Here is a 14,630-nt window from a genome sequence, read left to right on the forward strand (position 1 = left end):
GTTTTGAATGAAGAAAACTTGAATCTTAACAGATGTCATGCAAAGGCAAAATTTCACAATTGTGCAAGTCTCAGCGATGCTGGTTTTTATGTTTTTGTTTCACATAGAATCCTCAGGTTTAAATTAAGCGTGATTTACTTACAAATCTATGAAAGAATGTGTTAAATTCCCATGACCTTATTTTGTTTTTGGATCTTTTTATTCTGTTAAAATATAAATGTATAAGAACCATAAAAACATACTCTTCCTTTATCATACAATAATTTCTTACGATTATTTTATTATTTTGTACTTCACAGATGTAAAATAACGTGTTGTTGGGTTCTTTATCTTCCACGACTACAAACGTTAATGAGAAGATTTCCGCAACTACAGATTAATTGATACTACATTCGATTCAGATTTCCAGTCACTGATTTTTTTGCTGGTGGAAAAACAAGAAGAAACAACTTGGTGATAGAGCTGTGAGTTCCAAGCAGACAGAAGTTATGAGTTCTCGTAAAAGTGTTCTGACAAGATGAGCAGGTAGGAATAACTTTACTTTTTCATAATGTAAATATAAATAACTGAAACATAAGCTCTCTTTCATAGCGGTTTCTCGAACTTTCGTTTAATGCTGTTGTTTTAGGACATCGTGCGCACTGATTTTTGCAATTTTTTGCTAGTGAGATCAGTGGACTTTTGAAGCCGTTGTTTATACACTGCCCTACCGTTAATATTCGGACACCCCTCCATGGATGGGGAAATAGGTCCTATGCATGCAACACGTCACAGAACCTGCCATAAATATACACACTGGGCTTCGAATAGACAATTACAAAAGTGGGCATGCAAGATGGCACGTTCAACAGAATTACCAAAATTCAACAGAATTGATCACCTCAACAAATGCTAGACGCCGATTAACATGGTGTCAGGAGCGCGAATACTGGACTGTAGAGCAGTGGAAAACAGTCGTACGGACAGACGAGTTGAGGTTAGCACTCTAACAGTCTGATTGCCGTTCCTGGATGTGGCGAATGCCAGGGGAACAGTTCCTTTCTGATTGTATCCTCCCAACAATGAAGTTTGGTGGAGGCAGTGGTATGGGGCTCCTTTCATGGGCCTTGGGTGGCTTAGGCCCTTTAGTCTTTATCGACAAAACCATGAATGCTGTGCAATACCAGGGCAGCCTGGACAATTATGCACTTCCAACATTATGGCAATACTTTGGAGAAGGCCCATACCTGTATCAGCAAGACAACTCGCCATGCTATACTTCTCGGGTCGTAACAGAGTGGTTTGAGGACATGGGTGTGGAAAAGTTGGATTGGCCAGCCCAGAGTACTGATTTGAACCCTATCTAGCATCTGTGGGATGTATTGGATCGTCGGGTACGTGCACGTTGAGATTGCCCAAAGAACAAGGCTGAGTGGAGGAATATATCACGTGACATTTATAAAAAGCTGGAGAGTATGTCGCGAAGATTGAGGGACGTCATAAAAGCAAAAGGTTTTAGCACAAAATATTAAATGACACAATAGAAACTCTTTTTTTTTTTTTGTCTAAAGGTCCGTATATTAATGGTCGGGCAGTGTATATATTATTTTCTTTTCATTTGCAATATTATCCCATCATTTTAGGGAAGATTATACGCGAGTTATTTTAGGACATCTGTCTTACTTTGCTTATAAAATTCTAAGCTGTTTTTTCTTCAAGTATGGTGTATCGAACGTTTCTTTTAATTTGAAAATTTCTTGATTATTTATATTCACCTTTTTTCGCCTCTTTATTTACCTTATCCAATTTTCCTAATAAAAGTATCCTTAGTCAACTAAAATAGAATAAAAAGTAAATTTAAAAACAATTGAAGTGATTTATAAGCAATTTTACGTTTAAGTACCGCGCAGGCGTTTAAAAGAACTAAAACAAAATTGCCAGTTTTTAATAACTTAGAAGGAAAACCCATCCGCGCTTGCTTATCTACATATTACATGTTTGCCTTATAGTCTTATGTGAAATTAATTCTGTCAGAGGCCTTAGTTTTCCCGAATTATTTTGTATCCTTAAAATTTGGTATCAGACTCTTATCTCAATGTAGAATGGGAAAAGAAAAGTGTGATAAAAAGTTTTTTTCTCAGAGTTTGAACTCCTCTGTTGACAATGCTTGATAGTTCTAGGACTTCAGGACATGTTAAATAATGATTGAACATTAATTAATAACATTAGACTGTTTTTCTTAATTTAGAAATCTAGGACTTTCTTATGTTCCTCTTTTAAGTCAGCTTTAGGTGGTAATACTGGGCATTATTACTTAATATTCGTGCGACGACCGTCTCAATTCTTTTGACATTAATCGCCTTTGTATCCCAGGGCTTACTTGCAGGCGTCCTTGGACGAAAGCCAAATAACGTTAACTGATGCAACTGACACTTCATATGTGATCAGATCCAGTTCGGCGTTTGTTTGTTTTTAATATATTTTTTTCACCGCTGAAGCCTATATAAGAATTCCTGCCAAGCATCCCGTTTGGGCAGAAATGGTGCTGCCCTAGGTTGGAAAGTCCTTCATTGCAGATTAGTTAGCACGATACTTTGCAGTTTGCCACTCGTTTGGAGGAGTCTGGGTTTGATCCCTATCGATGACTGTTGGGGTTTTTAAAGCCCTTTTCAATTGAGGCAATGGCTAGCTGATCACTGGTGGAAGGAGTAGAGTTCCCTAGTGAGGTGTTCTTAGTTGTACAAACAAAAACGCAGTACGAATATGAGTTAATTTCCAGGGATGTTGGATCATTTTAATTTGTCCTGAGATATTTTAGAAGTAGAAAATGCCTCCTACTTATTTATTCAAAATGTAAACGCTTCATATATCTTCCAGGTCCAGCCAAGTCTGTGTCTGAGCAGTCTTAGAGCTATACTTTTGAAAGCAACTGTCGAATTCGAACAAAATTCTATTGGTTAGTAAGGAAGGAAACTTCACGGAATGAAGTGAATCAGTTTCTGGTAGAAAAGTAAAATCTTTCTTTGATCCTCGCGAATAATACGATGACCTTGCAAAGCAAGCATTTCCTGAGTTAGAATATGATCACCATAAACCTCAGAAGAGGTTCATGACCGAGATTTGTCAGATAATATTGGCATTTACATTGCATATTTAAAAATACGTTCCAAAAATACGAGTGTTCCAGTTGTCTGGCCCATTCAGAATCGTAGTAGTGCGCAATACTGCCCACAGAGACCTATTTTCCTTAGCTGGCAATGTGTCAATTTAGTCGCATCCCTCTTTGTAAGCTACTCGTGTTTCGGAAGAACGAATATGTCTATTTTCAGTGGTATCGTGAATGGTGATAACGGTTGTTGCCATCAGTGGAAACCTTTATTGTGATTCGACGAAGAGAGCTTCTTCGAATGAGACAGTCACTCGTTCATTGGAATAGCGTGTAGTCAAACAGTATGTTGCGTGTCTCGTTTGTTAGCTCCGTACGTCGACAGGTAAGGGTGGCGAATGAACCGTAACTACGGCTTAATCAATGTAGTCTCATAAAAATTAAATGTGATTTAGCATATTGGAAAAAGTCATTTGATAAGGCTTATCTCTAAGGTTTTCTGACCTTAATCTAAGTTGGCGTACTGAGTACATTAGGTTAGCTTACATCATTCTGACCATTTGATTACGTTAGGTTACCTCGGGTTAGGTAATTTGGTTGTTAATAAGATTAAATCAAATCAGTTCAGCTATAAAGATGGTATTGTCAGAAGCCTGCACCGATAGAACTCGAGTTCCATCAGCTGTTGTCCATAGGGTCACTGACGGCAATATCTCAATTGAACTCACGGATAATACCAAGAGCATGCAGCCCCATCTATAAATTCATTTAAATGAGGCACTCGCATGTTGAAATGTTAGTTCTCTCATTTTCATAGGTCAGTGCATTTTAACAAAATTTTATTAACGCACTGTTTATGTATATATAATATACATAAACTGTATATTATATATATAATATAAATATATATTTATATTATATATAAATATATAATATATATTTATATATATTATATATATATAAATATATTTATATAAATATTTATATATAATATAAATATATATATAAATATATTTATATTATTAATTGTATATATAATATAAATACGCACTGTATATATAATATAAATATATATATACGCGCCCATAGACGTTGTCCAACTTGTAAAGTCTTCAGAAAATGGGATTAAGAGCGAGAGGACCTCATAATTTTCTGGCAGGCATCGGCTGACAGATCTGCCTCTGAAAACGATCAGAGATGATGTCCATCCTTATTAAGGACATCCAATATGAAGACTATCATTAGTGGATGACCATCAACGGCAGGGTTGCATTCATTGTGCATTATGTCAACTCTCCGTCAACATATCCTCACGTACAGTGAATACAGTTGCTACAAAGTTTGCTGGAATAATGGATTTCCTTTAGTGACCACAAGGTTCTGTTCTTGGAAAGAAGTATCCGTGTGTGGCAACGTTCTACTGAAAGAGGTCTTAGCTGCATTCAACAAAATCGCGTTCAAATATCAAACAGATGAGTTACCATCTCTTATGATAGCCATTCATCACTTGTTCAAGACTATATATACCTGCCAATTTCTTCGATAATTAAACAACTTAAGGTTTTTATTTACATATAATAATTATCTGCAGCTTTGAAATGCTTTCCTCGCCTGCTAAGTACATTGTTATTGACATATTTACAACTTTTGAGGTATACATACCTCAACCAACCCAAACTATAGCTGTTTTAAAATAACAGAATGCATTGATGCAAAGGTGGAGGATCTTATTCGTACCGATATTTATTGATACTCATTCAAGTAAGGTGTTTTATTCTGACCACTTCTTGCTTATTTTGTATATCGATATTCAGACAATTAGACGCTCTATTATAATAGGATCATGTTTTTGATAACGGTAGCACTGATTTGGTTGCTACGAATTTTCTTTTTGAGCACTTTTATAAAAGTATTTGAAAAAACGTTGATTTCATGCTGGATACCAAGTAAAGGAAGCGATACAGCGTGATTCTTATTGCATGATATAAATATGCTTGTACAGCGGAAGTCTTTTATTGCTATGGTCATTTGAGACTAATTTAAGAAATCATGTATTGTTTTTATATGAAACCTGCGTTACTTGAATCCGACTTGCCATTCAAAGTTCAGACTTGTCTATGAACATTTCTAAAAACGTATTAAACAGCAGTTGCTGTTCTCCATATAAGCATTCTTTATTGAAAGATGAAAATACCATATGTATAAAATAAAACACAAAATTTACTATATTGTGCAGGAAGATGCTTAAACAATGTTTTGTGATTGGTAGGATTGATCTCTTGCCTAGTGAATGTATATTTCTATTTTTGTTCACAGATAAACAGTAATTTTAGATTAATTTCAAATGCTGGAATATAGATGGGCATTGTAATATATGGTACTGTGTTGGGTTTGCATTAGCGCATCGATTAGTCATGTGCACTGTGAGGAAAATGTCAGTGATTGGTGTAGTAAATGAAATCCAAAATATATCCCATCGAACCACTTTATTTTTCACCACTGCCATACAGAAGGTCTAGATATTTGTATGCCGCCACGTTCCTCCAAGGCTCCACAGGAAAAGTTTGCGATCTGTTAAAGAAAAGGAAATTTTCAGTCAAAATTCGATTCACTAATTGTACATTAAAGTTGAGAAATTACTAATTATAATGATTAATAAAATTCGGTTAAATTCAAAATATTTATGGGACAGATAACTTATTTTTAAAACTAAAAGTTTAACGTATAAATAATTATTATTTTAATTCACGGGCTCACAAATGAATTCCTCTGGTTGTTTCCATCGCGTGCACCAAATAAATGTATTCTTTGGTTAGCAACAAGAATACGTATAGCTTATTCGTTTTCACGAAGCCTTGCAAAAGAAACAACAATAATATTAAACACCAAATCGCCTATTAATTTATCATATTGAAATTTGTTATTAATTTCAGTTAAAATTTATATACATTTACGAGGACGTTTCTACGCCGAAAAAGACGGTAATTGTGCATTGATACTCTAGTTGAAAGACTAACAGTACAAATATATGATAAACTTAATAAACATTAAAATGAGTTAAAACACAGCTAAACGAGTACTGTGGGCTCGACCTTAAGCGATTATAATGAGTAAAGTTTGTAGACTTCAGCAGCCTAAAAGTTTTTTCTCCCGCAACAGGTAATGCAGATCAAAACTTACGTTTCTTGATCTACTATCGTTCTGGCAGTTTACTTTATATAAATGCATTGCCTTATAGGGAAGCATAGGCTTGCATAATAGCTGTAATAATCTATCTATAATGAATGTATGAATTACTAGCATACTCGTGATAAGCTGATGAGAGTACAAAATGTACCTGAATAAACTTTTATATTTACTTACTTTTACCATTTGCCGAGACCAAGTCCATAACCGGCACCATAAGCACCGACTCCATAACCAGCTCCATAACCGAGACCATATCCAGCACCGTACACACCTAGACCAAGAGCAGCACCAGGATGGCTGATTTTGGTTGAATAAGCAACAGCGCGTCCAACTGGAGCTCCACCAAATCCTCCTAGTCCATCGGCGTATGCTCCATATGCTCCAGCGCCGTATGCTCCAGCTCCATATCCAAGGCCGTATCCACCATATGCTCCAAGGCCACCAAGGCCGACGGAGTAGACGCAGGCCACGAGGGCGAGAAGGGCGACAGCAAACTGAGAATGAAAGAAATAAAATTATTATTAATTGCTAAAATGAGTATTAATTCGTAAAGTCTTCTGTGTTTCTTAATTAAACGGTTTTGAAATACTAAAAAAAATTACAAGAAACGAGCAAGAGTAGTCCTAAGCGGAAATGCTTGCAGGCACACCTGTTAAGGGAAAATCTTATGTTCCCGAAGTTTAATCGGTTTTCCAAGGTTGGGAAAACAGCCTTGGAATTCATATAGATGAATATTCATAACTGTTTTCAACTCTCATGAAGAGTCACAACCAGGAATGGAGTTTATGATATTAAACAGAATTTAATGTATTATTTAAGTAATTGATATAGTTTTGAAATTGTCCAACTGGCATTCTAAATATACATATTATAACCACAATTGTAACTGCTGCCAGTAGAGTAACGGGCAAAAGAGAGTTCTGTGAATTCTTTTTTACTCTTTGAGTTACTTATTCACATCCAGACGTAGGCGTTTTTTCTCCCCTTGACTACTCTTTGATTCTTTCTTTTGACATCAAAAAATGAACGACGTGATATAAATGAAAAAAGCATATCACCGGGAAAGAGATTTACCAATTAAATAAACTAACCACTGAACGTTTTACTGGAACCTTATTTTCTTATATCTGTTATTTGTTCATAAAATATTATTGATTTATTTTCAAAATTTATACTTTATTGAAAGGTATTTGAATGTGCGCTGGTAAATGTTAGTAGGTAATACTATTTGTATTAACACAATAACATTTCCAATTGCGCAAAACTCAAAAAGGACAATTGGCTAAAAAGTGACATTAATTTTTATTTTCAAAATATGGTGCAACGTCAGTTATAAATATTGCTTGTTCCAAAAAGCTTTAGTTGCATGAATTGTATTCCCCACAGGATGATAGTAGTCAGTAACTATAGTGTGCGGGGAATATAAATGGGAGAGCAGGCTAAGTATTAAATTTTATTTTAAATGTACATCTTAATCTCGTTTAAGAGCATGTATATTTTCTTTAGTTGAACATCACTCTTTGTTCAGTGCAGATCTGCGTTCATGAAATATTTCTGCCTTTGTCTATATTGGAACCATGAAATATTTCTGCACATAGCACTTATCTTCGAGTCCCAACTACTGAGGAATTCATAGAGGCTGAAATGTAATTACTTTCTTTGAGAAAACAGTGCTACTCTGCGTTATGCTTTTCTGTCTAAGGGCACTATTTTTTGCCCCAGACTTGGGATTACGAAATGCATTATTATACTGGGAATCAGAGGTTCCTCTACGATATATAGACTTCATTAATGGACGTGAAGTTAATTATTAATTCATAGAATTAAGTTCTAATTTGCTCTTCAAAAAACTCTGCTTTAACGGTATGCTACTGATATCCTATAACTGCTCTAACTCAAGCACTTGTATATGAGTAACAAAACGGGATACTTACCAGAGCCTTCATTGTAATGGTGTGGTGATTAACTGCTTCGAGTCAATGAATACTTGGAGCCAGTCCGATGGGCCTTTTATATCCAACGATCACACCATGTTTTAATCCAGCTGGCAATGACCCGCAAGTTTTTGCTTCTAATAATTACTCCTGCTAGTGTGTATACGGAAATTGTGCACGTGCCCTTTTTTTTTTAATCTTCGAATGAAACAATGAAGTAGAATGGAGGGGCAACTTTAAAGGTCATTCTGTCCTGTTTTAATGGTTTTTCACCGATAAATAGGTTGTCGGTGTGCTTTTAGAAGTAGGGGTGTGGTAATGGTATTTAGAATGAACTGTGTGTCCTTGGAAGAAACTCCGGTAGTGCACGAGAATGGCGAGGGGGTGGGGGAAAGAACAACATTCTTATTCCTTCAGATACTGTTGTCAGTTCAGTTTTTATTTTTATTTACATTGAGAATTAAAGTATATAAGACTTTCCCCGGAAAGAGGCATACTCTTTTGAGCATATTCAAGTGAAGTTCAATATTGAAAGCGAACTTTATCAGTTCGTTGTAAGTTATTTCACTCTGATTATCCACACGCCAGACTCTTCTAGAACTAGTCTGACAGCTTATAATTAGGGCACGAATTTCAGACTTCATTTATTTCAGAAATCTCTGTAATAGAACCGAGGTTTGTAGCATTCTTTGACTTTCGTTTTTCTTAAAGATACAGGAGTTTGATAAACGCCCTTAGTCTCGGGGTTTGAATGTGAACTCGTAAAGTATAATTTCAGAAACTAAGCAAGTATACGTTACTTGATAGGTTAGTCAAGGGTGTGTTTTATATTCAGGAGTCCTCAATACCCGAGGGTTCAAAAGCACGCGCCTTGAATGACCATCTTTCGAGTCCACGTGTATACTAAATCTGATATAATTCTTGTATTCTATCTATCCTGTGAACTCTTCTGGCCTCATGTAGTCACCCCGGAGTATAAACAGAAAATTAATTTTATATGAGTCCACCAGTTTGGAAATAGCGTTAAAACATGAAGATGTCACTATGAGGAATCATCTTTCTCAACGTGGATACCGAAGCCTACTTAAGCCTGCGTCTCTGTAGGTGTAATTATTTCAGTATTACCTGAAGATTTTATTAACCTCATTCAAACATTTTGGCAGATATGTGAGAAATATTAGATGTGAGGATCTGAGTACGTTTAATAACAGTGATATGAAATAAAATTCGTACGATTTACTGCTATCCATTTTCGAATGGTGTAAAGTGTACGTTTATATTATTCTGCTACCAATGAAGACTCAGGCCATATCGGAGTGGTGGCTCGTTCTTATGCTCAACTTTTATCAAACAGCTGTCCCTGTGGTGTCGTATTCTAGCGATGCTATCTAATTTAAAAAAAGATATTAACTACTTAGCGAGAACTGTGGATAATGGTGTTTATCTCAAGTCAAGCATAAAGTCCAAGCCATAGCGCTGAGTACGATGTCTTGGTCTTTATTGGAAGCTGAACGATCCACGTTGTCGAAAGCAGTGAAACGTACGATTTTTATTTTTTATCTACTGCGTTTAAATGTTTTCTGAAATCCTACAGCATGTATAACAGTAATGAATTCTGGAATACCAACATGTACATGTCCGAGGGTGCCATAATCGTTATGATTCCACCTTTGGTACGAATCCGAAAAAATTTCTGCTTCATTTAGACCGTTACCGAGTTAGATTGTCTCAGGAGAGAGCAGCGCTATTTTTTAACCTCAGAAACTAGGATTTTTTATCTAGTGAAACAGGCAAACCCAACAGTACGACCAATTTACGTGCACAGCACACATGGTCTAGGTTTCATTGGAAAAAAAAATAATAATAATAACACGACAAAGCAATTTTTTTGTACAAAATAAATTTTTGACATTTGGGAAACCATACAAAAATCTCACTTCATTAAAACAGATCTTGATGAAGTTTCCTTAATTAAGCAGGCCATCATTAGCTCATTGGAAACCGCGACACTGGGAACCTTTGAAGGGGCCCCCTTTTTTGAATCTTCGTTTGTGATATGCTCCGTGCTGTATTAACATTTACGCAGTGTTTTTTTTTTTAAATTTCAATTAAAATATTAGTTATTAATAATTATCATAACAGGAATTAAAAACTTATGTGTGAATATAAAAGATTTAAGGATTCATCTCAAGACGCAGCTGGATAGAACTCAGGGATTTATTGTTATTATTAACATAATTTATTATTAGCGTGAAAGCATTAAAATGAAATGCATATTTTATACCTAAGTGGTCCATCAGAATTATTTACTCTTTGGACGGTTGCTTTTACTTTCAACTACAATATCTATTTCTGGCTCCGGTCAGTGCCCTAGTCTGTGGCCTTAATTGAAGAGAATTTTTAGTTTGTGTAGCCGGTGTCATTTAACATGTAGCAACTCTTTGGAAAGGAATCCGATTACGTCTATAATGCTTTGTACAGGATACAAAACCAGGAAGAGGCCAGAACCTTGTTCAAGGCCGGTTAGCTCAGTTCAGAATAAAAATGTAAAAATTCTCTCTCGCTAGAGGTGTTGCAAGCAGCAATGGCCCAATATTTGCCCTATTGGAAAGAATCTCGGTGATCAATCCTTCATAACAGATCTCTTGCGAAGATATGGGCTACTTATTACAAACATATCAATAAACAGTACTTCAACTATACCAATACTTTTTACAAACGATAACTGAAACAGTAATCGTTTATATTATAATATAGAAATTATAATAACAATTAATATAACCTACCAGTGAATATATTAATATCAAATATAGTACATTTGATTGAACTTCAAGATAGTTTTGTAGAGGAAATATTCGATCGATGCATTAGTTAACTATGATCTATGATCATTTCAGCTTGGCTTGATATCGCATGGATTGCAAAATCGGCGTATAACTCACGAAAATTTCATCAAGTTTGCTCGCCTTACCACAACAATTAATAATCTTGTCATGCGTGATAACAGAATCTAATCATGCATAAACAAATTGTATCTCAACTGGAATTATTCTTCTTTCTGTTCCATTTGCTTTCCTGAAAGGAGAAGCTATAACTGTTTTACGTCTCAGTGATCATTGAAAACTTCAGTGGCTGGTTCTTCCGAGGAAGAAAATTAGTTTCAGCAAGTGTGTAAACCACCCAGTAGGTAGGAAGATACTTTTCCCCCTGACCGCCATTTTTAAGACTATAAAATGAAGTATGGAGGATGTGATTATTAAAAATTTGGAGCCGTTAATAAAAGAACATTGCTAAATCTTCACATCTCCAATCTCCAAAATGCACACATTAAGCACAGGATGTTGATAACTTTGAGATTTAACCTGGTGTCAGCATTATTGGTATAGGGATGTTTGCTAAAAGAATCAACCATGTTTCATCACTCTGCAGAATCGGGTTGTCAAGAATAGTTGTAGGTTGGAAACTTATTTCGAGTTTCAAAATTTTTGTAATAATTGAGCTGTATTTAAGCGAATGATACTGAAAACTCGAACTTGGGGTTAAGTTAACTCGCAGACAGCAATGACGCAAAGGGAAGGTGGCCAGACGAGAAGAGCTTCACAAAGCAACCTCTTTGGAGGTCACGTCAACCAGTTTTAGAAATAACTGGCTGATTTCTCATTCACTCTTAACAGTTTGAACTGGCTCTTGAACGATCAAATAACAGGTTATTTACAAAATTTATCATTAGCGGTTCTACCAGCAATTCAAAAATTATACTTTAAACTCCAGTTCGCCTGAAAAATCATAACAGGTCTAATGTTCCGTGCTACTACCGCCCTGGCACTAAGGCTTGTTCGTAAAAGTTTTTGCTCACTTCGAGACATTGACTTGGCGTATCAGGTTTTTCTCCGGATTATGGTTCTAATGGATTAAAAAACGTTGCAGTTGTCAACAACTCTCTTCCGACAATGTGGAAATCCACTTCAGGGAAGAATACAAAGCCCAGATCCTGAAGAAAGTGCAATCTAGTTAGGAAGCTTTGCATGACACGAGTGAAATTTTTGACTGCTTCAAACACGCTTGACTTAGATTCTATAAGCAATCGTATTCGTCTTGAGTTTTTCGTACCATCTGCTTCTCAACTAGAAAATTACTAGTATTTTTTTGATTATTTTTGTAATAATATCGTTTGAAGCTACAAGTATATGACTAATACGAATAATATAGTGGTATTTTTTCAAAGCTGGTTAAAGCGCTTTGATTTCAATTTACATATAATGATGTAGAAGGGGAGGGAAAAGCTGAAAGGCTTTAATTCCGACAATCTTTATATTAAAAATACAATTTCAAAATCATTAAAAATATATAAAAACATTTCTTGTTAAGTTTTAGTACCTTGATAATATATATAACTGCACGTGTTTTAAACACAGAAAGGGATATTGGTTTCAAAGGGGAATGGTAGTTTGGATATCATGAAAGAAAAATAACCGTGCGTGATGTTGTTTCGGAATTAAACATTCCCAAGTGGCAATGGCAAAGTATCGAAGATGGGGCCAAGAAACTGCCAGGCAGGTTTAAAATGCTGACTCACAAGAGACGATGCCTTAGACAGCTGGTTATCTCATTTCGCGAAACGACCCTAGAGAATCTGAGCTTAACAACTGTAAGCGACCAAAGGCAACTGTAAGTGTTTCCAAGACATTTAGAGAGCTACATGCCATGAATTTTACGAAGAGCTGTAGTCCACAAGTTTTTATATTAAAAAGAAATTAAAGCGTGTGTACCCTGTATGCACGAAAGATGTTTTATGTGAAAACATCCTGTGCTTTCTGCTTCAAGTAGAAATCAGAGGGTTACGTTGCTTCTAAAATAGTCCTAGGTGACACCACCCTCACTCAGTGGTGTAGTTCAGCATTTGTCGAACTGCGGGGGGAGAGAAAGAGAATTTTTGATAGTGCTTTGCAAAATAAAAGAGAAGCCAACTGAGTTTTGTTTGGAATTTCTTCATTTAACTGATACTAGACCGGCAGATGTGGTTAGTGGGTAGGAACTGGGATTGACACGCAACTAATAGAACTTTGAGAACCACTGAATTGATAAACTTTGCCAAATTCCAGGTAGTCGACACGCACAAAAACTTTGAGAAAAAGAAGAAAAAAGAGAAGGGAAACAGGTTTTTTGGGTTTTCAATTAAACGAAATAAAACAAAATGAGGAAAAAGAAACCAGAGAAAATAAACGTAATTTGGTGATGAAGGACGTCTGCTGTCAACATTCAGCTAATATGAAAAGATCGTTGAGAAGTTATAGAAACTGATATTACTCACGAGTTGTGAAACAGGAAATCGAGAAAGGGGTAAAATAATCTTGATTGGAAGAAAAATACACAAAAACAAAATTGTAAAAAATTAATTTTATTTGAAAACGACAAAAACTAGCGTGCATTTTAACTATTTTGGAAGGAGGTGGGACAATAAAAAATATTACAGCAAAAGAACCACTGTCTGAAATCATTAAGTAAGATTCTCACATGAGTTTAAAACATTTGGTGCTCGTTCTAAGGCTGGGGACAACAGACAGAAAAACGTTACCGAATTTCAAGAAGTCAAAACTGCGAATATTGTAATGGCTGAAAGATTCAAGTAGATCGGTTCCTTACAGGATTACTTGCAAGGTGATTGATGACATCACGATTGGAAAATAGAAAATTCTGCCAGAAAATTCCACAAAGATTATTTCTTTATAAACAAGTCAGCTGTATACAGTGGAATGTTCTTTGTTTATAAAGAAATAATCTTTGTGGAATTTTCTGGCAGAATTTCCTTTTTGAATGAGAATCATTCTGTATTTTTAAAATATTTTTTAAAAAATAGAATGATTCCGCTAATTTAATTTCCCCACAATTCATTTTTTATCTTTCAACATTGGTTTATCTGTTCTAATGAACTTTTCATCTGGAAGAACTGGATTTGTTTAAGCTAGATCCTGTGCTAGTTTCTGCTATATACATAGTATATAGTTCTGCAGCAAATTCAGTTTTTAAGATTGCAATCCTTCACGTGTTTGATATTTTATATAAAGCGCTATGACAATATAATCCGCTGAAAAATGATTATGGAAAATTTAAACATAAAATGCACAGGAAAAATTTAAATTTTTTACCATCATTAAACCGCGGTTAAGTCCGCGAATGCAATCTATTAACTTAAACCAAGCGTACGGACCAGCATGACTTGGATCCCTTCCTGCGAAACCTGAAACCAGCGAGTCCTATGTACAGTTCGAGCTGCTGTCTTTATATCCATACACTTGTAAACATATTTTTCACAGAAATGTAATCTTTTACAATGGTTCCTTCTGTTTTTGCAGTTAAAGAATCATCTCAGGTTGTTAGAGACCATTAGACAAACCAAAACTTTTCCTAATGAAAATGTGCCT

The 14,630-nt window shown here is 35.5% G+C and overlaps 1 protein-coding gene across 1 annotated transcript; it reads right to left on the reverse strand.

Annotated features, from left to right (window-relative positions):
* Window positions 1-5,558: 5,558 nt before the first annotated feature.
* LOC150091285 (uncharacterized) lies at window positions 5,559-8,250 on the reverse strand. The gene is made up of 3 exons (XM_090383083.1): window positions 8,209-8,250; window positions 6,449-6,768; window positions 5,559-5,656 (listed from the first exon to the last, which is right to left on the reverse strand). The coding sequence occupies exons 1-2, from the start codon at window positions 8,218-8,220 to the stop codon at window positions 6,451-6,453; spliced, it is 330 nt and encodes a 109-aa protein (XP_090239209.1). The 5' UTR covers window positions 8,221-8,250; the 3' UTR covers window positions 5,559-5,656; window positions 6,449-6,450.
* Window positions 8,251-14,630: the final 6,380 nt, after the last annotated feature.

This window comes from Mastigoproctus giganteus, chromosome 1 (assembly GCF_048544385.1).
Source record: "Mastigoproctus giganteus isolate SK-2022 chromosome 1, ASM4854438v1, whole genome shotgun sequence".
Classification (NCBI taxonomy): Eukaryota; Metazoa; Arthropoda; class Arachnida; order Uropygi; family Thelyphonidae; genus Mastigoproctus; species Mastigoproctus giganteus.